This window comes from Haliotis rubra, unplaced genomic scaffold, assembly GCF_003918875.1.
Source record: "Haliotis rubra isolate DU_JTF1 unplaced genomic scaffold, ASM391887v1 Scf484, whole genome shotgun sequence".
Lineage (NCBI taxonomy): Eukaryota > Metazoa > Mollusca > Gastropoda > Lepetellida > Haliotidae > Haliotis > Haliotis rubra.
In genome coordinates, this window is record NW_025767173.1 from 23,604 (window position 1) to 49,501 (window position 25,898).

The 25,898-nt window shown below is 38.5% G+C and overlaps 3 protein-coding genes across 5 annotated transcripts in view; 1 reads left to right on the plus strand and 2 right to left on the minus strand.

The window, feature by feature from the left end:
• Window positions 1–25,898, plus strand: part of LOC124291165 (toll-like receptor 4) — a 71,850-nt gene that overhangs the window by 20,106 nt on the left and 25,846 nt on the right. The window lies entirely within an intron of this gene.
• LOC124291166 (heparanase-like) lies at window positions 3,097–8,158 on the minus strand. Its single transcript, XM_046728102.1, has 9 exons — window positions 8,099–8,158; window positions 7,507–7,680; window positions 6,998–7,157; window positions 6,780–6,830; window positions 6,383–6,580; window positions 5,906–6,017; window positions 5,546–5,655; window positions 3,668–3,811; window positions 3,097–3,329 (listed from the first exon to the last, which is right to left on the minus strand). Exons 1-9 carry the CDS (start codon window positions 8,151–8,153, stop codon window positions 3,149–3,151), a joined length of 1,185 nt encoding a protein of 394 aa, XP_046584058.1. The 5' UTR covers window positions 8,154–8,158; the 3' UTR covers window positions 3,097–3,148.
• Window positions 11,177–25,898, minus strand: part of LOC124291175 (heparanase-like) — a 53,067-nt gene continuing 38,345 nt past the window's right edge. The window contains exons 2-10 of the mRNA XM_046728108.1: window positions 16,043–16,173; window positions 15,460–15,633; window positions 14,935–15,094; window positions 14,477–14,527; window positions 13,762–13,959; window positions 13,219–13,330; window positions 12,492–12,601; window positions 11,866–12,009; window positions 11,177–11,395 (exon numbers count right to left, since the gene is read on the minus strand). Coding sequence (XP_046584064.1) covers window positions 11,215–11,395; window positions 11,866–12,009; window positions 12,492–12,601; window positions 13,219–13,330; window positions 13,762–13,959; window positions 14,477–14,527; window positions 14,935–15,094; window positions 15,460–15,633; window positions 16,043–16,173 — 1,261 coding nt within the window. The 3' untranslated portion in view covers window positions 11,177–11,214. The remainder of the gene's footprint in view (window positions 11,396–11,865; window positions 12,010–12,491; window positions 12,602–13,218; window positions 13,331–13,761; window positions 13,960–14,476; window positions 14,528–14,934; window positions 15,095–15,459; window positions 15,634–16,042; window positions 16,174–25,898) is intronic.

The following is a 25,898-nucleotide window of genomic DNA, read 5'->3' on the forward strand; positions in this document are numbered from 1 at the left end:
TCAGTGAATGAACAGAGATAGGGAAACAAGTTGTTACAGTTCATGTCAACACCTCTCCCATGTAACATGTTATATAGTTCGAATTGTAATGTCACTGCATGCTTTATATCATTGTGCTAGTTAACAATTGTATATAAAACAGAAACACTCATGTATTGTGTATTTGTATTTTAGTTAAATCTATCAGATGAACACATATGTAAGTAACTGGTCAGCTACCATTTTTATTTCGGAATAGTTCATGGCACTGAGGATAATGTGCATATTCAAGTTACTTAAGTATTTGAAGATTTTAAAAGTTTGTAGTTTGTGATTTTGTAGTAATATTTTCAGAAGTGTAAATTATCCTTTTTCATTCGTAATGCTTTCCATATTATAGCAATAGAAATAACATTCAGTTGCGATAAGCTTCTACGAACAGTATCCGTCTAAATTGATTTGTATATGGGTTTTCTAACGAATGATTTATATCCATTAAATGGCCATCCCTTTGCACAAAATGCGACAAAATTTTGTGTAAATCTATCTACAACAAGGACATTCAATATTATGAGAAACTGGTAACTGATTATGTATTGCTTGTATATGTGAGTAAGTTTGTGTCAATGAATGTAACTAAGTAATAAAATAATCTATTCTTGATAAATTTTGTAAATAAACGTAGGAATCAATGAAAGGAAGCATTCGAAAGTAGTACCAGGAAGGACAACGGCTGCATATCAGTCAAGTGTTCGACTTGTGTTTCGTGACTGTTTGTTATGTTTCCTGTTTATGTGGTATTACCTGATTAACCCTACCATGTGACTGATGGCGGGGAAGTATTTGGTTCCTTTAAGTATCACTAATAGATAGTACCATTTTGGTTTGTCGAAAACTTGCATTGAAAGATTTTAAAAGCTGTTGGTAATATTGTCATATTTTTAGGTGCAGTAAAATACCCATTTATCACTCATAAGAGTTTCCAGATCATCACCGTGGGAATATACATACGGTTAAGATAAGCTTCTACGAACAGTATTCGGTTACATGGATTGTGTACATGTGGGTTTTGTCGAATAATTTATATCGACCTTTATTTGGCCATCATTTGCAGAAGATGAAACAAAATGATCAAAATATATCTATTACAAGGACATTCAATATTATGTGAAACCTGTAACTAATTATGTGTGGCTTGTATTATGTGAGCAAAATGCATCAGTTCTCGATTACCTTTGTAAACAAACGTATGAATCAATGAACGAAAACAGTCGAAGTTAATACAAAAAGCAATTCCTTTTGCAAACTTGCCTATTATTTTTGTTGGATAAGTTTTTTTATGAATGTCCGATGATCAATGATGCTGAATCATGTCCTGTATTTTAAATGCTCTCATATAGTTCAGTTGATATAGAAACAACTTTTCAGTCTCTTACTTCTATCACTACGTTGATATTGTTGGCTGGTTGTATTCACGCCAGCTAAACAACCCCGGAAATGAGTACGGCGAAACCATACTACATAGATATTGAGCAAGAAGTTGTTATCCTTTAACAGTGAACCTCTTTACACTTTAGGCCTTTTCGTACATATTACCTAGTGCTGCATAGTAACATTCAAATTCACATTTCGCTTCATGATGCAAGTCATTGCTTCTGTTTCAACATGTCTGTTTCAAAATTTGATCTTTTGTATATTACACTGTGACACATTTATGAACCTTTTTTCTCATAACCATCTCCCTTTCTTCCATCAACTCGCCCAAAAGGAAAGAAATGTCCACTTCTTAAAACATCACTTCCATCACTATTGCTCATCCAGTCTCCTGTGTTGATGCATTTAGAATGATAATATCACTAACTGCAAACATCCTGATAATACTGCCACAGTTATAACCACTTTATGCCAAGATTCAGTTTTGTAGTTTCATATTACCTTCCATATATTTCTGTAGCTTACTGTTATCATCGACAATGCATAGTATGCTCTTATACTGTCACTATTCAGTGTTTCACTCTTTCTTCTGTAGTTCACTGTATATACGGTTTTATACGGGCGTTTTTATTTGTTGATAAACTTTTAACAACTCATGGTTACATTGCTTTGCTTGACAATGTTGTATATGAGATTTACTGGGCAGGGAACTTCTGATGCGTTGCACCAATGTACACTTGTATTGTCTGTGTCAGGAAGTAGACTCTCAAAGTAGGTGACAATATATTGTGATGTGTTAATAGTAACCGGAATGACCTTTATAATCAACGTTCATGTTGTTATTTACATGGGCAATCACTAAAAACTAAATACCTAATAATATCTATATCATGTAAGTAAATAATCTGATCCACAAAAAAATCCATCATGTTAAAAGGACACCAATTGTTGTAATAGATACAGATGGTACTTGTTGCTACGGTGGTACGGGTGCTCGGCTCTAAGAAAAATAGAAACATTTACTGATCGAGCACGCACGCACTCATGCGGGCACACACACGCACGCACGCACGCACGCACGCACACACGCACACACGCACACACACACACAATCAAACAATAAAACATGCTAACTTATGAAGGCGACGTTAAACCAAGTTGTACTTCAGCTGCAAACTAGAATGTGTGCGGTTCGGTTCCTCACCACGCCACATCAATGACGTTCACAAATGGTACTTGTTGCTTCCCTGCCTAGCATTCGGCATGACGGAATGAGGACATGCTGGCTGGGAGACATTACTATATCTGAGTGGAATATTCACGTTAAACTGCGACCTGGTATCTGGCTGGGCTGGTATCATCAAACCGTCGTTAGTAATGGGGAGGGCAAGCACAATACACAAAACAAACAATCAATTCCGAGTGTCATGTTAGTATGCGGCCACCAGACGTATCTTAATAAATACGGATCCCACAGCCTGAGACGTAAAATCAGTTCGACAATGACATGAAACAGCAATGTCCATAACGTTTGATACTGTTCACCCAGGAAACACGCTAATCATTACTCTTCCTGAAGATCTAACCATCATTACTTGTACAAACCCACTGGGTGACCTGCTTGTGGGAACTTCATATCAAGGATGAGTAACAAGACTAAGTCCCAAAACACAAACGTTAAAGAGCCTTTGTAAATAATTTATTTAAACGTAATAGGAAAATAATGCTGGTTCAGTTATCCGATAATGGTACCGTGGCCTTGTGATTGACATGCCGCAATGTTGGCGTCAGGGATGACGATGAAGCCAAATGAGTTTCCGGGTACTTTCATGGTCCCACTTCCCAAAGATCTTGGCATCATGTGTGGTATTTGGTTATTGACAAGTTCCAGAGTGTTGCCATTGAGTTGGACTTTTCTGGAAAGAAAATGAAAACTGGCAAATGTCTCTCAAAGTTATCCTCATAATTTGAACCAATTATTTATGAACCGACTTACGACACAGTGATAACTGAAACACGGACAAAGTCCTTAAGCTCAAGAGTTGACAGGGCAGTGGGGTAGCCTAGTGGTTAAGGCGTCCGCTCGTCACGCCGAAGACCCGTGTTCGAATCCCCACATGGGCACAATGTGTGAAGCCCATTTCTGGTGTACCCCGCCGTGGTATTGCTGGAATATTTCTAAATGCGGCGTAAAACCATACTTACTCACTCACTCACTCAAGAGTTGACAGAAAACATATTATGTTATACAAACGTTGACGTAAGGTCTCCTCCCTCCGGAGTCAGCCAGAATCTGTCCATGCTATTGATGTTCAGATCCGATATAGTTAGGAGTATGGGGTCTTTATTCAAGTTGAGGGCATACACTGTGATGCTTCCAGGCTTGTAGTTATATACGCTGAAACACCAAAAGTGATGGCATAACATATGTCAATATGTAGGATTATTACTAAACCTACTAGAGTCATTTCATTTTTTTTAAATATCATACGATTGACTTGTGAGGACATGATGTCAAGTGATATTATTTGTTTTCAGTAAAACAAACCAAAATGAACCAGTGATGTCAAAACAGATGTCGTGAAATTCAATGAATGTGAAAATATCCTCGAATTGCCTTGGCCGACCTGTGAGGACACAATGGCGTCATAATGTTTGATTAATGTCACGTGCGTATAGTTACTATGTTGAAATTCAGATGGCGGCCACGGGGCTGCCACATGAAACATAACATTGTAATACATTTTTGTGACCTTTGAACCGCGATTATATATTCTTGACATATGCCGATACGGCAACTACAGAAGATTAGTGCAGAATAAAAAACTAATCAACATATTCATGTGTAAATGGAAAGATAGCTGTACAAATAATATGAATGGATCAATGAAAAACAGTAAAGACACCGGGTGTTCGCCTGAAAATGGAAGTATACTGGATAAAATAAGTTAGGGATATTGGTATTTTATGATTGATATTTTATCGGTGTGTCAATGAATAAATGGATCATTATTTATAATTTCAAAATTGAAATATATCCCTAACTATTTTTGTCTAGTATATATATGTTCTGCCTATATGTTCTGCAGAACAGTACTCCAGCCGTGCAACAGAGGCGTGTAAACAGACCAGATAATCAAGTTGTTGATGGAACGCAAAAGACAGTTAGATAATAATAAGTACAGAGATTCGAAACCGTGTAAGTAACGAAAAGTGTTTCGGAATAGATTTGCTTTGCAACACATTAAGGGGGCACGTTTAATGTTTGTAGTTGACTCTGCATACTAAAATATGCTATTTATCCCCAATATTCTCGGGAACTTCAGTTGAACTAAATATAGGACGTCAGTGCGGAAGAAAAATGCAGTCTTAACTATCCTCAGCAACAAATTCCGTTTAGTGTAAAGGGAAAAACCGCTGTGAAACGTACAGAGCAGAGCATTCGGCTCAGAAAACATCCTGCACCCTGAGATGATGTTCTGTACTTCGGCTACAGTATTGGGCGTAATTATGGCAAACATTATTTTTCAAATTCAGTGTGTGCATGTTATGACTTTGATATAATGTTCTTACAATATTGGTAATTCATGTATAGGGGCGGTGGGGTAGCCTAGTGGTTAAAGCGTTGGCTCGTCACGCCGAAGACCCGGGTTCGATTCCCCACATGGGCACAATGTGTTAAGCCCATTTCTGGTGACCCCCGCCGTGATATTGCTGGAATATTGCTAAAAGCGGCGTAAAACTAAACTCAGTCAGTCAGTCAGTCAGTCATATATGTATAGCATATGCAACATTCACACAATTAGATGAAATGTCTAGATGACCAGAACGCTACCTGCAATATTTTGGAATGTTGGGTGTGTCTTCGTTCGAAACATGTATGGATACGATAGAGAATGATAATCCTATTTATTGTTTCATCGTTTCTTGCTGGAAAACCGAATTGCATTTGGATTTAAATTAAATGTTTTGTGAGTTGAGTTTTTTTCGAGCAGCCAAACAACTTTCCATTCATGGCCATTGTGGACGTCGTTCTTTTCATTCTAAAAGATATGTTTATGTATGATAAAGGTGAATGTTTTCGAGTATACGCTTTACAAGTTTTGTAAAGGTATATGGTTTAACAACCCACTTGTTAAGCTTCGTACAGTGGGCATACAGTCGGATGCTAGTAGATGAAGATGGAACATCAAATACTTTGTTGCCAACAAGTCTCTTGTAAAGAAGCGTCAACCAATAGTCCTGTGAGAAGAAATTATTGTGTTCCTCTATAAGAAAAACAGTATTGACTTCTGTGTTGTTCTGTGCCAATTCAAGCTGTCCTAACAGGACATTGAAAATAGCTGTTAAAGTAGTGATTCTTCCATAATAATAAGATTTTAAAGGTCTTCAACGATCCTTGTCAAGAGAGTTCATATTGCAGTCGGCCAAAACTACATTGTTAATCGTTAATATGACATAGTACATTTTGACATTACTTAAGAATACATACAGGAGTAGGGTCGTTGTTGCTGTCAGTAAGCGAGTAGTGCCCTCCAAAGAGTGACTGGCGGAGGACCCTTTTAAAACCATATTTTGCTGATACACCTAGTTTATCAAGCCACCTAAAAATAAGAATAATCATCATATATCCGTACATGTACACATCCTTTCTTAAGACACATAGGAAACTGGAATATTATGCTAAGACATCAGCAATGGTACACCATAAACACGTATGCTTGAACATACAATTGATTCCAATTTTCCCAAATGTACCCCCCTATCTCCATCTAGCAAATTTTCCCAAATGTACCCCTGCATCTCCTTCTAGCAAGCATGTTTTATCAATTGGCATCAACATCAACGTATACTGGCGCTCCATCGGAAGTGCTCTGGTTGACATAATTCTGCTGTATTCAATGTTTCTTACTGACCCGTCTTACAGAAAACTTCAAACCAAAATTCTTTGGAAAGCTAAAATACTCACAGATTGCCTGCCACATATCTATCGCCTATACCAGGAGTGCCGCCCCCATAGCCAGAAGAAGTCTCCCCTAGCCACGCCACCAGACCATGATAGCTTCGGACTGTGTTCATCACTGACCGTAGTTCAGGTATAAGACGGTCCATTATTGTATAGTCAGAAAAGTCTTCGAGTTTGGCGGTGTGTCCATCAAAGTAGTAACTGAAACAGGACTTTTTAACTGTGTTACTGTATACACAACAATCACTTAAACAAATGGAGAACCGGGTTCAAGTCACCACACGGATACGATGTTTAAAACCAATTTCTGGTGTTCCCCTCCGTGATATTACTGGAGTATTGCTACTGACATACTCATTGTAGGCCCTGATACTTCCCCACCCTGAAGGAAGGTACTCACTGATGGATGGTCAAGACGTCTATGACACTGGCTCCACCCAAGGACAGGAAGCTGGAAGGAACGGTCTCTTTTCACAGGTAGTAGGGACGAAACGTTTGTGGAAATGGATTCTCTTGTGTGTGAAACTTTTACGCATTTAAGTGGTTTTAATACGATTTTGTACTTTTCACAGCGTGACAGCTTGATGTGAATTGATGCAATTTCTATTTTGTACATACTTTTTAATGACCTTGTCTTTATAACCGGCTATGTCAGGTCCAAGGATGAGACTAGACTTATAGGCCGTTCCTTGGAGGACTTGTTTCAGCTCCTTGAAGTCACTTGCCACCTGAGCATCACTGATTGTAATGTTCCGATGTCGGAAATACAAGTTTGGTTCTTCATGAAAAATAGGTACAATTAAAATAAATTTCAGCAAGCACGATATAAAAATCTGGCAACGGTATCAATTTATCATGGAATAAATAACAATGCGAAGATCAAAATGTAATAATAGTGATGACAATCTCTTGTTCTTCACGATAATGTGAAACGATGCATGCGGGATGAAAGTATTCATAATGTCCAGGCGGTTAGATTCCAGTGGTCCGGTAAAATCACAAATTAACCAGCCTGACTACCGATCCATTCAGTCACCTCATACAAGTACAGGTTGTTCGGGACCTCCTCCTCAAGACATCCCCAGCAAGAATAACTTTTATGTGTGGTAAATGCCTCTGAAACCTACCATTTCCCAGTTCAATCCCTGCAAAAGGATATCCTTTGTCAGAGGAATATTTGAGCAGCAGCTTTGCATTTGATGGGTTCCACCTCGTTCCGTTGCGGAGCACCAGGTTGAGACCAATCACCAGTTTGAAGCCAATCTTGTGAACAAACATGTTAAGATCATCCCAGGTGTTTGCTGAAAATAAGTGTTTCTAGATCAGGCATCAAATAATACATTCTTTCAGTTGTATATCTTGAATGTAGAGTCAAATCACACTTGGAAGCATCTTCAATCATGACAGTTTGCATAAGATTACGTGAACTCAGAAATATGGATATTCTTCAATCAAAACGTACATGTAGATTCAACGTCTTTCTGGGGATGGTTTTTTCTAGAAAGATGCAACGATCTGACATAAAATAATACATTCTTCCAGTTGTATATGTTGAATATATAGTCAAATCACACTTGGAGGCATCTTGAATTATGACAGTTTAAACAAGATTATGTGAACACAGAAACATGAAATCCGTCAGTCAAAAGGGGACTCATAGGGAGACCTTTTGGTGAAGGTGTTTGCTAGAAGGATGGAACAATGTTTTATAGCTATCACCTGGGAGCTGGAACTGGTCTCCAGTAGCAATGTTGTGGGTCGGGTCAAACACCATGTAGTCCAGTGCCGAGCCACCGATTCTCAGATACCCTGGAGCTAAAGCTTTTCCCAGAGTCAGCAGTTTGGGAGAACTGTTAAAACAAACACGTTTTGTGTGCTTCTTGAACCATGGTAATAATCATGTTATATTCCCTGGTTGAATGTAGTCCCTACAATCGAACAGGCTATTTTTACCAAGATTACAAAGAACGTCACAAGAATCTTTATTCACAATGTGATTGTCCAGGTTATAAGGCCCCGGTAAAGCTGTCAAAACGTCATATGGTATTGCCTATTTATACTTGCACCATAGGGGCGGTGGGGTAGCCTAGTGGTTAAAGCGTTGGCTCGTCACGCCGAAGACCCGGGTTCGAATCCCTACATGGGTACAATGTGTGAAGCCCATTTCTGGTGTCCTCCGCCGTGATGTTGCTGGAATATTGCTAAAAGCGGCGTAAAACCAAACTCAGTCAGTCAGTACTTGCACCATATGTTCACAGACGAATAACAGACTTTACTTCGCACCGTTTTTTGACAAGTGCCGCTGATGGACCAGAATGCACCCGACCTGGTATCATCTCTATTTCATAATGTTCATGATACACTCCAGACTTCCACTGTGGACAGTGTTCATGACATTTATTTGTGGATTTAAATGTATATTTTCATCCGGAACCTCGATTTGCACACAAATCCGTCAACCAAGTAACAAACCAATCAGACATATTTGCCCCGATGTTTTATTACCTGACATTGTGATACTTCAGATTGGACCTCAGTTGACTGCCGGCGATGGTGACGCCAACAAACATGTCATCTATCACCTGCAACACGTGGTTAGTTTTCACCCTGATATGTTCGGTGTGTAGGGACACAGTAAACGGCAGGATCCGAGCCAGTCCAAATAAACACAAGATCATGATATCCGGGAACATTTTCACTGTTATTTCATTTGGATATATACACCTCCTATGTTGACTTCGGTTTGGGCAAACAGCAGGTGCCACCAAGACCTGACAATTGATAAGAAAATGTAGCCACATGTAAGATTATGCCTAGACTTTTCGTCAAGAACTGGGCTTGTGTGTATCTGTTTTGGTATCTTATCTTAGTGTTATTACGTAAATGTGAAACTGAGAAAAATCAAGTCCCGATAACATTTGGAAATATATAGACACACAACCTATCCTTAATATGACGAAGATACACTTTACATTTATGATGTAGGTGAGTTTAAACACTTTGTGAAGTGATGACGCTGAGTCTAACAGTGCAAAATCTGCAAATAAAACTTTCCTGGACGATCGAAAATATTCTCCCATGCAAGCTTGTGTCGAGTCGACAAAGCCCATTGTCGAATATACAGAGGACATGAATTCAGTTTGCACTGGGTCACAATCGACCACAAGTGGATTCTCCTTTAGCACTATTTAAACGCCTACCAAATATTTCGTCACAGCTTTTAACCAGTTAGTTTGCACATTGCTTTTGCGTGTTTGTGTTCTGTTGTCTCACTTAATTTTGTAAAAGTAACATTAATAAGCTTGTGTGTTCTAGATGCCAGTCCTTTCTACAACAGTAGACTGTAAATGCTGTAAGAACCATATTGCTCCCTCTTCCATAGCTACATGCTGTTTGCAGGCTATTTTGTAATTAATTTGACTACATACTGACGACACATTCAAAGGCCAAACAAGTATTATTCAGAAACCTGCGGGCTTCCAACATGCAGTAAATCGTACTTCTACTTTTGGTCAAAGTAACCCTACATGACACCAAAGGTGATGTATCGGATGTATGGGATGTATCGTCAATATTTTACACACTGTAGTACCTCATTCTCATTCTGCGAGTGCAGTAAGCATGCAATGTATCCAAGCATTTCAAACTGATTTGTTATTGCGTGTGCTGTTTCTCAGGACGGGATTGATGTATTAGGAATTGTTCATTGTACATCAATAAATAACACATATTTCCAAAGATGTTTTGAGAAGCGAAAATTCACTCATGATATGTATAACCGTCTCCTGTCTTCATGTCAGTCTAGCTGACCTAAATTGATGATTACAACATGCAAAGTCTCGATTATTCTCTGAAACAAATTTGCCAATAATGCAAAATCAAGGTGAACATATATGAACGGATCACTGAAAATCCGTAATGACACCAGGTGTTCGCCCCAAAAAGGAAGCATGTAGTTTCTGTCCCTCACTCAGACCATCTGCGTCGAATGAAAGTCTTTCTTGCCTGACCCATCCCAGCAGTACCGTCATGAGATGGCAGTCTGTAACAAATCTGGAATTCTAAATATGTTCGTGTTGCAACGCTGTCAATCAGTCAGGTTTTTTTGTTGTTGTATTTTTGTCCAACTTAATGATCTACAAATGTTACCTGAAGATCACTTAATCACCACACTTTGGCCATGTATTCCATGGGCACCGTACACACAGTAGCGAAGTAAACGTACGTGGTAATATACATTCAAACGTCAGTCCTTGCCTTCGTAGGCAAATTATAAATATGTGTTGACGATGTGGAGCTTTACTGGTGATAAGACGCGTTGGTGCAGGGAGTTGAGTTGAAAAAACATTTAGGCAACAGCTTAACTGTCGCATAGCCATGATCATCCTGGTCTAAGGATGCAAAAGTAACTATATTCCATAAATCTTGTAAAGAGGGGATTTCAAAATTAAAACGTGTAACCCTAAGATCGGTTCGTACCGCACTACAGTGTGAGAGCATGGGCAACCCTCCTTTGGAGCAGTTTATTCCATATTATATGAACTTAAGAACCTTCTAAACCTTCCAACCATTTATTCAAACACATACTGTTTTATTTGCACAGTGTGAAGTCGTTTCAGGGATGAATATAACTGCATAATTAAATAACCCTGTGTTGTGTTTCCTGTCATATTTCACTCTGAGAAACATGTAGATTAACTGAAACTTGTAAATAGAAGTTAGTAATAGAGGATGTTATCACAATTAAGATATTTCAAAGGCCACCTAACACGTTTACATTCCAAAAGACAACCATCATGGCGGTTTGTAAACATTTTATTACAATTTTCAGATGGCTATCCGACAATGGTACCGTGGCCTTGTGATTGACATGCCGCGATGTTATAGTCAGGGATGACGATGAAGCCGAATGAGTTTCCGGGTACTTTCATCGTCCCACTTCCCAAAGATCTTGGCATCATGTGTGGTATTTGGTTATTGACAAGTTCCAGAGTGTTGCCATTGAGTTGGACTTTCCTGGAAAGAATATAAAACCTGGTTGGTCTGCTTATTCTTCTTGATCATCTGTGGATCCAACAGATGTCCTGCAACTATAGCATGTGTGAACGAGTTTGTCGTAGAATGATGACGATTGTTATGGATGTACAACTTCTTTTATTCTGTGAAAGGCGTTGTCGTTGTCATCACTTGCTTGACAACGGCATTTATGTCGACACTTCACCCTTCACAGAATAAAAAATGTTGTATATCCATAAAAATTGTCATCATTCTTCATCAACTCAACTTCTAAAATGTCCATCAAAGAAGAAAGTTTGTCGTAGGTCATTTTACAGATTCCTGCGTCAAGAGCTGCTTTTGAGGCAAATGCCTCTCAACTTTATCCTCATTTTTTAAACCGGTTGTTGATGGCTTTGCCACTGTGATTATTGCAACACGGACACAGTCCATAAGCTCTAGAGTTGAAAGAAAACATATGATATACAAACGTTGACGTAAGGTTTCCTCCCTCTGGAGTCAGCCAGAATCTGTCCATGCTATTGATGTTCAGATCCGATATAGTCAGGAGTACGGGGTCTTTATTCAAGTTGAGGGCATACACTGTGATGCTTCCAGGCTTGTAGTTGTATACGCTGAAACATGAAAAGTGATGTCATTACAGATGTCAACATGTAGGATTATTAGTATTACTTTCCTTCATTCATTTTTGAAAATATCATATGAATGACTTGTAAGGGCATGACGTCATAATGATTTAAGTCACGTCATTTGATGACGTCACACAGCTGCTAGCTATGCAAAGATGCAGATGCCACCCACGGGAATCTCACATATAGGCATTACATCTCTGTAACGTCTTAAGTCGAATTCGATATTCATGACACGTACCAATAAGACCAAAACATTCCTTCCTGAAAATCACGGACACTCAGATGTTGTTCTGCCAGTACCTGGCATAGCTCTAAATTCAAATTGCAATGATTGTGTGTATATTTTGGACTTTGATAAAATGCTTTTTCAAGGTGATTAATGGTAGTCTATGATCAAACTGTTGTGTAGTCTGCATTGTTGGGAAATGTTGACCAAGTTGTGAATACAGTTGTTGTGAACTCACTTGTTAAGCTTCGTACAGTGGGCATACAGTCGGATGTTGTCCGATGAGGATGGAACATCAAATACTTTGTTGCCAACAAGTCTCTTGTAAAGAAGCGTCAACCAATAGTCCTGGTAAATGAAATCATGGTGTCATTACACGCTATTGTTTAGTGCAACCCATGCTTGTCGTAAGAGGCAAATGATTAGATCGGTTGTGGTCAGCCTCGCTGACTTGGCTGACACATGTAATCGTATTCCAATAGTGCTGATCGATGTTCATCATGTCAGTCACTGGATAGTCTGGTCCAGATTCGGTAATATACTACAGTTCATGCAGCTGGTATATCGCTGGGTGTAGCAACAACATACAGCACAAACAAACAAAACGAATGTGGTTGATGTCGCGATGGTCGAAACAGGATGATCCACAAGAGACTACCTCGAAGGCCTTGGTCACTACATACGGCCTATAAGCACAAGGTACTGTTCACCTATCATGATATGGAATTCCGACATAATGAGTAAGTGAGTGAGTGAGTATCATTTTACGCCGCTTTTAGCAATATTCCAGCAATATCACGGTGGGGAACACAGGAAATGGGATTCACACATTGTACGTATGTGGCTTCGGCGTGACGAGCGAACGTTTTAACCACTGGGCTACCTAACCGCCCCTCCGACATAATGACATTTTGTAGCTGTTGATATGACATGATCATATATTAACGTAACATGCGTTCACGTACAGGAGTAGGGTCGCTGTTTTCATCAAGAAGTGAGTGATGCCCTCCGAAGAATGACTGGCGCATGACCCTTTTTATACCATATTTTGCTGACACTCCCAGTTTATCAAGCCACCTAAGATTTTGAACAAAATCACAGTATTATATTAATAATCCTTTCTTAACAAACCATGTATAGAAAAGAAGAAAACAGTTGGACGATAATTGTGCCACAGACACTGAAGACGTCATCATCAATGGTATATCCTACCCGTGTAAACTTTTACAGAACAATGTCTTACAGTTGAATCCCAATATTTTCAACACAGTCCTGGTGTTTCTACAGAACTAAACGCATCAGTAATCACCATCTAAGAAACATTTATTAGCAATCGAATTCTAAATCAACATATGCTGGCCCTTCATTCAAGGCGTTCTGCTTGACGTTCCCACATTGCTTTCTACTTCTGATTACAGGCTCTTCATATAAAGAAATCTACTCAGAGCATGAAACTGTTTGAAAAGAAAACGTTAAACAAACACCCTTTGAATAGCTAAAATACTCACAGATTGCCTGCCACATATCTATTGCCTATGCCAGGAGTGCCGCCCCCATAGCCAGAAGAAGTTTCCCCTAGCCACGCCACCAGGCCGTGATAGCTTCGCACCATACCCACCACTGTTTGAACTTCGGATATAAGACGGTCCATTATAGAGTGGTCAGAAAAGTCTTCGAGTTTCGCTGTGTTTCCATTAAAGTAGTAACTGAAAAGAATAAAATCGAACACAAAACGTGCTAACCGTATTAAGGTACACGCAACAATCAGCCAAACAAACGTTCCTTTCTATTTTTCTTCCTCTTATAATTTTGTATACATTCCTGTTATTGAAGTGTGTTACACAAAGTGGCTGGTGATCTACTCATTTCGTTAAAGTCATCCTCCCACTCGGCGTCCACTATAAGCATCAGTTACCATCCCGCTGCTGCTGTATATCCATTATTAGGCAAATATGTCTTCGCTGTAATCCACGGTTGCTGCTGGAGTGAGTATGGTTTTGCGCCGCTTTAAGCAATATTCCAGCAGTATCACGGCGAGGGACACTAGAAATAGGCTTCACACATTGTACCATGTAGGGAATCAAACCAGGGTCTTCAGCGGGACGAACGGATGCTTTAATTTGGCTACCCCAAGACCCGATGCTACTGGATCATCCATAATGACATGAATGATTCATTGACGTCCACGTCCCTGATGCCCTGATACCCAAGGACGATACTCACTGATGGACGGTCAGGACGTCTATGGCACTGGCTCCGCCATCGGTCAGGAAGCTGGAATTGCATGATCACATTTGACAAGAGGGTATCGAGGAAGGTATCACTTGCATTTACCACATTCGTGTTTGTGGAAACCGTTTATCTGATGTGTGAAAAGATAAAAGCTACCGAATGGTTTAACGCCGCTTGGAATAATGAGGAACGACAGATGGGACACAGGTTTCAGGCGTTTGAGCTCGGGCAAGGTAAATCCAAACCTCAAGGATGCAACTAAAGGGATTGACACACTCGTGCTCCCATGTCAGTTATTGAATGAATGCTTTAGATTTGACACAAAGGGTGAGACTAACATACCAAAGTAAGCACAGAGGTGGTTCAGTTTGTAAAACAACATTCTAGCACTGGGTCTCTAAGCACCATATTCCCAAGTGTAGCGTATGAAATGTGTATTTAATGCATACTTGTTTAAAAACTTGTCTTCATAACTGGCCACGTCAGGTCCGAGGATTAGACTAGACTTATAGGCCGTTCCTTGGAGGACTTGTTTCAACTCTTTGAAGTCACTTGCCAGTTGCGCTTCACTGACAGTTGTATTCCATTGTCGGTAATAAAAGTTTGGTGCTTCATGGACAAAACATACGAAGGTAATTATGCATTACGAATAACAAGGGATCCTGTCTACACACACAGTATGGTACATCAAGGAGAAGGGAATTAATATTATATTCATATCATTCTTAATGTTTTAAGGGTGTTGCATTCAATGTTAGTATGAAAAGACGCAGATAATTCAGTAATAATACGATGTGACCGTCTATTGTTTAACGCCCAAATAGGATACGTGGCACGTATGAAAGAAATTATCCAGCCTGATTACGTATCATTTTGTTGTTGTGGACCCGTTCTGTGCGGATTCCAAACAACTATATTTACATTTTTTTAAATTATCTGTGATAGATGTGACATATATATGGCTTCAAACCTACCATTTCCCAGTTCAATCCCGGCAAAAGGATACCCTTTGTCAGAGGAATATTTGAGCAACAGCTTAGCATTTGATGGGTTCCACTTTGTTCCGTCACGGAGCATTAGGTTAAGACCAATCACCAGTTTGAGTCCAATCTTTTGAACAAACATGTTGAGATCATCCCAGGTCGTTGCTGAAAATATATTTTTCGGATTTGCATGTGTCTAAAACTATATGGTTTCATATATGTTATAACAATCAGGCCAACCAAACAATGCATTTTGAAGCGTGGCGGATTTGAATAAACAAATCCGTCGACAAATATCAGGATGATTGAATTTTGGGAGCGTAGTCACGTTCCTATCTAGACATATGACAGTCCTCACTAGTAATGGTCGGAAGACGGGGTTTCCAGACGTTGGCCCAGTTAATGCAACAGCATTGACAGTTTTATGGAATGATACTACATGTATTCCAAACTATTGTCCGATCTGGACTCGTTTGTATCAGCACAGTAGTCGGTAGTGGATTGAAGTAAAGTTGTTTATATTTGTTTATTGTTGTTCATTTTGGAAGATATAACTATCCTGTCCAGCTATCACCTCGGAGCTGGAACTGCTGTCCAGTAGCGATGTCGTGAGTCGGGTCGAACACCATGTAGTCCCCTGATGTGCCCCCGACTCTCAGATACCCGGGTGCTAAAGCCTTTCCAAGGGCCAGCAGTTTGGGAGAGCTGTTGATAAAAACATATTGTTAGGCTCAACAAAATGCACTGGTAGTCAAATTACAGTCCTCAAGTGATTTGGAGTTTACACCTACATAGCAATTACTTGCAGCGTTTTCGAGCAACGAGTGGGTGTAACTTGCTATATGATCATTGAGCGGTCAATGATAAAGCTGGACAGAAAGGCAATCAATGAGAAAAAACATGGCTTGACTTAAATATTGTGTACATTTTATTTGTTTTAGCTGTTCAGGAAACCTAGACCCAAAAATGAAAGCAAACGTCATGAATTAAAATCCAATCTTTGAAATGACTGGTTCATTTGTTCATAATATCTATATTGAATTTGGAATTGGAATTCGTTAGTAAGCAGTGTACTTCGTGTTTTTCCCTTCTGGCTGTTCTGTTTCATTATACACATCAATCGAAATTCTCCTCGTAATTTATCACGTAAATCAACCGCCTAACCCGCTCAGCTAACGCGACTTCCACAAAAATGGAAGTTGTACAACTGGTAGTCTAGGCTGCGGGCTTTGTGTTAATTGGCCCGGCTCCAACGGATTTACCACTGATTTACCAAAGTGAACTAGAAATCGAGGAGACCAGTTGGACATCCTCATCTCTATCACATTTAGATCTTTGCATAAGATTCTTTGTGACAAAACACTCTAAATAAGACTCAAGCTATGTAAAGAAAGTGATTCTTGTGTATTTGTTTTGCTGTGGATATGTAACCGATCTATTTCGATCTATAACCTATTTATCTTGATCCATAACCTATCTATGTGATTCATAACCTATCTATTTGGACCTCTAAGCTATTTATCTGGATCCATAACCTATCCATGTTGATCCATAACCTATCTATGTGGATTCATAACCTATCTGTTTGATCCATGACCTATCTTTGTGATCCATAATGTATCTATATGGATCCATAACCTATCGATGTGGATCCAAAACATATCTATGTGATTCATAAACTATCTATTTGGACCTCTAAGCTATTTATCTGGATCCATAACCTATCTATGTGGATCCATAACCTATCGATGTGGATCCATAACCTATCTATTTGGACCTCTAAGCTATCTATCTGGATCCATGACCTATCTATGTGATCCATAACCTATCTATATGAATCCATAGTCTATGTATGTCGATCCATAACCTATCTATGTGATCCATAACCTATCTATGTGATCCATAACCTATCGATATGGATCAATTACCTATCTATATGGATCCATAGTCTATGTATGTCGATCCATAACCTATCTATGTGATCCATAACCTATCTATTTGATCCATAACCTATCTATGGAATCCATAACCTATCTTCATGAACTTGTAACCTATCTATGTGGATCCATAACCTATGTGTGTGATCCATAACCTATCTATGTGATCCATAACCTATTTATGTGGATCCATAACCTATCTATGTGGATCTGTAACCTATCTTTATGGATCCATAACCTATCTATGTGAATCTATTACCGATCTCTGTGTATCCATAACCTATCTATGTGTTCTATAACCTATCTATGTGATCCATAACCTATCTATGTGGATCCATAACCTATGTATCTCGATCTGTAACCTATCTTTATGGATCCATAACCTATCTATATGGATCCATAGCCTATCTATGTGAATCTTTTACCGATCTCTGTGTATCCATAACCCATCTATGTGTTCTATAACCTATCTATGTGGATCCATAACCTATCTATGTGGATCCATAACCTATCTATGTGATCCATAACCTATTTATGTGGATCCATAACCTATCTATGTGGATCTGTAACCTATCTTTATGGATCCATAACCTATCTATGTGTTCTATAACCTATCTATGTGATCTATAACCTATCTATGTGATCCATAACCTATCTCAGTGTTCTATAACCTATCTATGTGGATCCATGACCTATCTATGTGGATCTTCATAACCTATCTATGTGGATCCATAACCTATCTATATGGATCCATAACCTATCTATGTCATCCATTACCTATCTATGTCATCCATAACCTATCTATATGAATTTATAACCTATCTATGTGGATCCATAACCTATCGATGTGGATCCATAACCTATCTATGTGGATTCATAACCTATCTGTTTGATCCATGACCTATCTATGTGATCCATAATCTATCTATATGGATCCATAACCTATCGATGTGGATCCAAAACATATCTATGTGATTCATAACCTATCTATTTGGACCTCTAAGCTATTTATCTGGATCCATAACCTATCTATGTGGATCCATAACCTATCGATGTGGATCCATAACCTATCTATTTGGACCTCTAAGCTATCTATCTGGAACCATGACCTATCTATGTGATCCATAACCTATCTATATGAATCCATGACCTATCGATATGGATCCATAGTCTATGTATGTCGATCCATAACCTATCTATGTGATCCATAACCTATCTATGTGATCCATAACCTATCTATGTGATCCATAACCTATCTATGTGATCCATAACCTATCGATATGGATCAATTACCTATCTATATGGATCCATAGTCTATGTATGTCGATCCATAACCTATCTGTATGGTTCCATAACCTATCTATTTGATCCATAACCTATCTATGGAATCCATAACCTATCTTTATGAACTTGCAACCTATCTATGTGGATCCATAACCTATGTGGATCCATAACCTATCTATGTGATCCATAACCTATTTATGTGGATCCATAACCTATCTATGTGGATCTGTAACCTATCTTTATGGATCCATAACCTATCTATGTGAATCTATTACCGATCTCTGTGTATCCATAACCTATCTATGTGTTCTATAACCTATCTATGTGATCCATAACCTATCTATGTGGATCCATAACCTATGTATCTCGATCTGTAACCTATCTTTATGGATCCATAACCTATCTATATGGATCCATAGCCTATCTATGTGAATCTATTACCGATCTCTGTGTATCCATAACCCATCTATGTGTTCTATAACCTATCTATGTGATCCATAACCTATCTATTTGATCCATAACCTATCTATGGAATCCATAACCTATCTTTATGAACTTGTAACCTATCTATGTGGATCCATAACCTATGTGGATCCATAACCTATCTATGTGATCCATAACCTATTTATGTGGATCCATAACCTATCTATGTGGATCTGTAACCTATCTTTATGGATCCATAACCTATCTATGTGAATCTATTACCGATCTCTGTGTATCCATAACCTATCTATGTGTTCTATAACCTATCTATGTGATCCATAACCTATCTATGTGGATCCATAACCTATGTATCTCGATCTGTAACCTATCTTTATGGATCCATAACCTATCTATATGGATCCATAGCCTATCTATGTGAATCTATTACCGATCTCTGTGTATCCATAACCCATCTATGTGTTCTATAACCGATCTATGTGATCCATAACCTATCTCAGTGTTCTATAACCTATCTATGTGGATCCATGACCTATCTATGTGGATCTTCATAACCTATCTATGTGGATCCATAACCTATCTATGTGATCCATAACCTATCTATGTGATCCATAACCTATCGATATGGATCAATTACCTATCTATATGGATCCATAGTCTATGTTTGTCGATCCATAACCTATCTGTATGGTTCCATAACCTATCTATTTGATCCATAACCTATCTATGGAATCCATAACCTATCTTTATGAACTTGCAACCTATCTATGTGGATCCATAACCTATGTGGATCCATAACCTATCTATGTGATCCATAACCTATTTATGTGGATCCATAACCTATCTATGTGGATCTGTAACCTATCTTTATGGATCCATAACCTATCTATGTGAATCTATTACCGATCTCTGTGTATCCATAACCTATCTATGTGTTCTATAACCTATCTATGTGATCCATAACCTATCTATGTGGATCCATAACCTATGTATCTCGATCTGTAACCTATCTTTATGGATCCATAACCTATCTATATGGATCCATAGCCTATCTATGTGAATCTATTACCGATCTCTGTGTATCCATAACCCATCTATGTGTTCTATAACCTATCTATGTGATCCATAACCTATCTATTTGATCCATAACCTATCTATGGAATCCATAACCTATCTTTATGAACTTGTAACCTATCTATGTGGATCCATAACCTATGTGGATCCATAACCTATCTATGTGATCCATAACCTATTTATGTGGATCCATAACCTATCTATGTGGATCTGTAACCTATCTTTATGGATCCATAACCTATCTATGTGAATCTATTACCGATCTCTGTGTATCCATAACCTATCTATGTGTTCTATAACCTATCTATGTGATCCATAACCTATCTATGTGGATCCATAACCTATGTATCTCGATCTGTAACCTATCTTTATGGATCCATAACCTATCTATATGGATCCGTAGCCTATCTATGTGAATCTATTACCGATCTCTGTGTATCCATAACCCATCTATGTGTTCTATAACCGATCTATGTGATCCATAACCTATCTCAGTGTTCTATAACCTATCTATGTGGATCCATGACCTATCTATGTGGATCTTCATAACCTATCTATGTGGATCCATAACCTATCTATATGGATCCATAACCTATCTATGTCATCCATTACCTATCTATGTCATCCATAACCTATCTATATGAATTTATAACCTATCTATGTGGATCCATAACCTACCGATGTGGATCCATAACCTATCTATATGGATCTATAACTTATCGATGTGGATCCATAACCTATCTATGTGATCCATAACCTATCTATGTGGATCTATAACCAGAATGATGACTTCGGTTTTTCCCTTTTTGTCTAGCAATATCTTAACAGTTCTAACCTTTGGTGTCTAAATTTCACAACTTTAGTGTTCAGTAAAGCAGTCTCTATCAAAATAGAGTTCAAAGACCGCCAAAGATTTTAGGGTAGGCGTGTAGAGAAGGTCAAAACATTTCACATATAACTGACAAAAATTATGTTAGTCATCGCATTTTGTCGCATTATATTAATATGGATTCTATTGACCCTAAAATATATGTTCAATCATTTCCACCTATCAACAGGACTTGCCCACAACCCCATCTATCAAGTAACGTAATCTATGTAACAAAATGAACAGACATGTTTGCACAGATGTTATGCCTACCTTACATTATGAAACTTCAGATTGTACCTCAGCCGTCCGCTGTCAATGTTAACACCGACAAACATGTCATCTATCACATGCAACACGTGGTTAGTTTTTACTCTGATATGTTCGGTTTGCAGGGACACAGTAAACGGCTGTATCCAAGCCAGTCCAAATAAATACAAGAAGAACATATCCATGGTCATGTTAACTGTTTCCCTGTTGTAGGAGGGTAAAGTACTCTTGCTCTGTGGTGCCGAAAGATAGCAGGTGCTACCAAGCCTTGGCAATAGATAAGGCAGTCCAGATGCGTGTGTTTCACAACTTGCATGAATTCTAATGCATATATGTATATCAGTGCCTTCTAGTGTTTGATTTGCTATTTAACTACCACCTAGATATCATGTCTCTTAGTTTAAAGGATCGGCTTTATTAATGCTAAGTTTGACTTCCTGCCTGTATTAACATGTCATCTTTAAAATAAAAAACCTAATTTCTAAACACATGTCATGCACCTTTGGATTCTATTTTAAAATTCAGCCTGATAGCATGTTGTATATTGGAATAAACAAGCACTTTAAACAGATAAGATCAAGACAAATTTACGAATAATAGAAATGAAAGCTACAAAACCCTTTCAATTTCTATACAGGTAATAAGTTGGGAGGAAATACAATGATCGGTTAGTGAAAAGGGCACCTGCAAAAATAACTGTCCTGGACATGGTCAGATCTGTCTTAAGGGTTGGCCATAAAGACACATGGAAAGATGGTATGTTTCAGAAAGAGACAGTGTTCACGTAGATATGTTTCCTGTCCATGTCCCTGAAGTGACTGTTTTCCTCTGTGTTACATGACAAACTATTACACAAGGATCTGCAGAATAATATCATATGTGTTCCGCACCTTGACGATATATGGGATATGACAGTCTATTAGAAATGTACCTATCCAGACACTTTTGAGGTATCTGTGAATGAGTGCTTGGTGTAATTTATTATGAGACCCTGTCCAGCTGTACATATTGTACCTGTGTGTGAGATATCAATGTACATGTGTCTATAAAATAAAGGACCATTATCCTACATGTGGCAAAAGCTAGTGACTGATGTAATGAAGACTGATCCACGCCGTCCGTTGACAATGCCATTGTTTGCCTTTCATACAATTTGAACAACATGTAATGTTTCCAAGCAACTGAGAAATATGGACGGCGTGTTGTTCGATATGAGGGGAACGCCATGATTGGAATAACTATGTCTATGCATAAATTAAATGAGGATTTGACACTTGATATGTTTTTCCTGTTGTTTCTCAGATGTCCAACCTGACGGATTAGTCGAAGATTTTCCTTAATATTGGCATTGTTTATCAAAATATATGAGGTCGTATGGACATTTCAGTCTTTCACCTTTTGGCAACGTGCCTTTTCTTTGATTAACAAAACGGAGTAAACAATATAATCATATTCCTATGCGAAACAGGACACAAATAGTACCCATGGGGATACTGCCTTCTTGTCTAGGTATTCTACTCCCAGCTTTGAACAAGACATCCAGCAATTACCCATCACGGTATCTGAATATTGAGATACTAATGTTATCAACACACCAATTACATAACATGGTAAAATAAACAAAGGTCCCACAGATTAGATATTTACTTTCTCCTTTCACTTTTGCCTGGACATTGCTTTACTGTCAAGAACATCCATGGACTTTGTCAATATCAGCATGTGTAATTCGATTTTGTCTTTTATGTTCCCCAAAAATCTGATTAGACCTAGTATTTGTTTGAAGGTTTTGTTAGAACATTGCTGGAAACCGCAATGTTCTTTTGCAGAAAGCTGTGTGTATTCCAAACTGCTAAATGACCGTCAACCTATTCATAAAGGGCCTGTACTGTATGTAATGTTACACACGTTCACCCCAGAATATACGCCCGAAGATTACTGTGTCAATGCATTACCCGGCGTTGTCGAACTTCCTGGTTTAATACTGACGCATATATCACGCTGGCGTTATAAATAACATTCATAGAGATGAATAACAACCTTCCTGCCACTAAGCTATGTCGAGACGAAAAGATCCATGCAAACAGTTTTGTATGCGTTCCGAACGAAGGTTATAATCACAAGCCTTTTCGTCCTCTATATGCTGTCAAGGGGACACATACAAAGATGCATATGTATACAAGTACTTTTGTCATACGCAGATGTATTAAACTGGCACACGTTCACGTGTAGACCCCGACACATATGTACACAACTGACTTTAACGTATACAGATTCAGACTCGTTTATTCAATACCTAAGGTACAATTACACCAGAACATATTATTTTGTCACGTGGATGTGATATAATAAACAAAACTTATAATTAAGAACGGCGTGCATTAAATAGATGCTTCAGATATAATGATAGTAATTTGATTGTTTGTGGATTTTGTGAAGAATAAAGTTTGAAGAAGTTACATTTGTTTGACAAAACGATGGTTAACCAAGGTAAATATTTCATTCGGAGTGCAGAGTATTTTGGACAGGAAAATAGTATGTGAACTTCATCTTCGATGTTGGGATCCATGCAATGTTCACAGCAGATGTTATAGTCGTACTGTTCACAGAATGCAAGTACCAAAGACTTGTCTTGGAGACAGGTAATATATGTTTCTGTGTTAAAATCAGTTTTAAATCCAGAGTATAATGACAGATAACTTGAGGTAGAAATAGACAGATGCCAATCCTGGATAAAGATATCCTGTAACCTTTGTTTGAAAGTGCTGATAAAATACCTGCTGAAAAGAGCAGAGATCTAACGTCCGACACCCAGTTATGTCTTCCATTATTGTCTAAAGATTTAAGAAGAAGATAGCTCTGCCTTGGATATCTAAAGGAGTCCATTCGTAGTAGTTTCAACCAGTATTTGACTACTCTCATTCTGGTATACACAAACACACTGCAGCGACCTGTTTCACCCAATATTGCTTTGTTTGATGCAAATTTCCCAACAGATATGAATCGTTTAAGGAATGCGGTATAGACCTTTTCAATTGTTTCATTGTATAGTGTTCCCCATATCTCGGAGCCATAAAGAAGGATGGTAAAATTTAGCAGTGGAAGATAGGCATTACTGTAGAGAACGTCAATGCTTGGTTACGTTTAAATAGCTGGTATACTGGCCTAAATGCTTAACATCTACAGTTGTGAGAGTAAGGGGCGACTAACGGGGTCGGGTGGTCAGACTCGCTGGCTTGGTTGACACATGTCATCATATCCCAGTTGCGTAGATCGATGCTCATGCTGCTGATCACTGGATTGTCTGATCCAGACTCAATTATTAACAGGCCGCCATCATATAGCTGGAATATAGCTGTGTGGCATAAAACTAATTAACTCACTCACTCACTCACTACAGATGTATAACGGTGGTACATGTGTACACGCGTACAAATGTATACACAGCTACCTCGAACATACTTATCCGTATCTCATAGATATGATGTAAACGTTTCCGGTTTGGAACAATATAGACTTGGTGTATGATTCCTATAGATACAGCTTTACGCTGAGACACATATGAACACAACTACCTCTGACACACAATTTATCTCTATGACGAGGAGGTGCATGGTATCCCCAGTGTGAGAGAAAGCGTGATATCAAAGTAACCTGACAGCCGGTTCATTAAAAAAGAGCTGAAGGCACATTTTACAAAATCAGTCTCTAGTCTTTAAAGACATGTACAGTCTCGTTATATGAACGAAGCAGCTTCGTTCCTTTTCTACTTCTACGCATGTCAAAACGCCCGTATTACTCATGGACGAGCAGCCGAATAATCCACACCCAGTGGGGGACAAATTCAATATATTCAAAATTCATTGAGCACTGACAATACCCAGGTGTCTCTCGCCATCCGGCTTTTTGTGTAGCTGTATATATTAAAACTCTCTGCTTTGGAAACTCTCAATGGATATTTACACATGTTTGCATGTCTGGTAATAAAAGTAGTACCCGACGTCGCTGAGGGCAGACTTTCATTCATCTGTTCTAATAATATTATGGTTAACCTTATAGACATTTAAAATATTTGGGATAAGCCTTATTGCAATATTTTATATATAGATCATAACATGTTTATCTCAAGAATGATGTAGTTGTATATGCACGTACCTTGTGGGCTATTACTACTAAGCACGGCATATAGCCGAAGAAACTGGCATAGGATGCAAGTGCTCTTTGGTTCAGTGAAACTCGTTTATTGTGCCACACAACCAAATACAACAAGTATGGTGATTCGTAATTCTAATCCCTGATAAGCGAGTACACGCCTTCAAATGACACGATATTGGTTCTAGACCTACTGGCGACACATTAACATTTAAGTCATTTCAGTCGAGTATCAGAACAGAAAAAAGTCTCATCTAATGGATGTGTAAGTCTATCGATATCCTGGTAAAACGACAATGAATAAATCACAACCAACTGTCCATTCCTTACATAATCATAGCACGTTTAAACAAAGACGTCATATATGCTTATTACTGTAACAATGTTCGGATGTGCCACATACAACA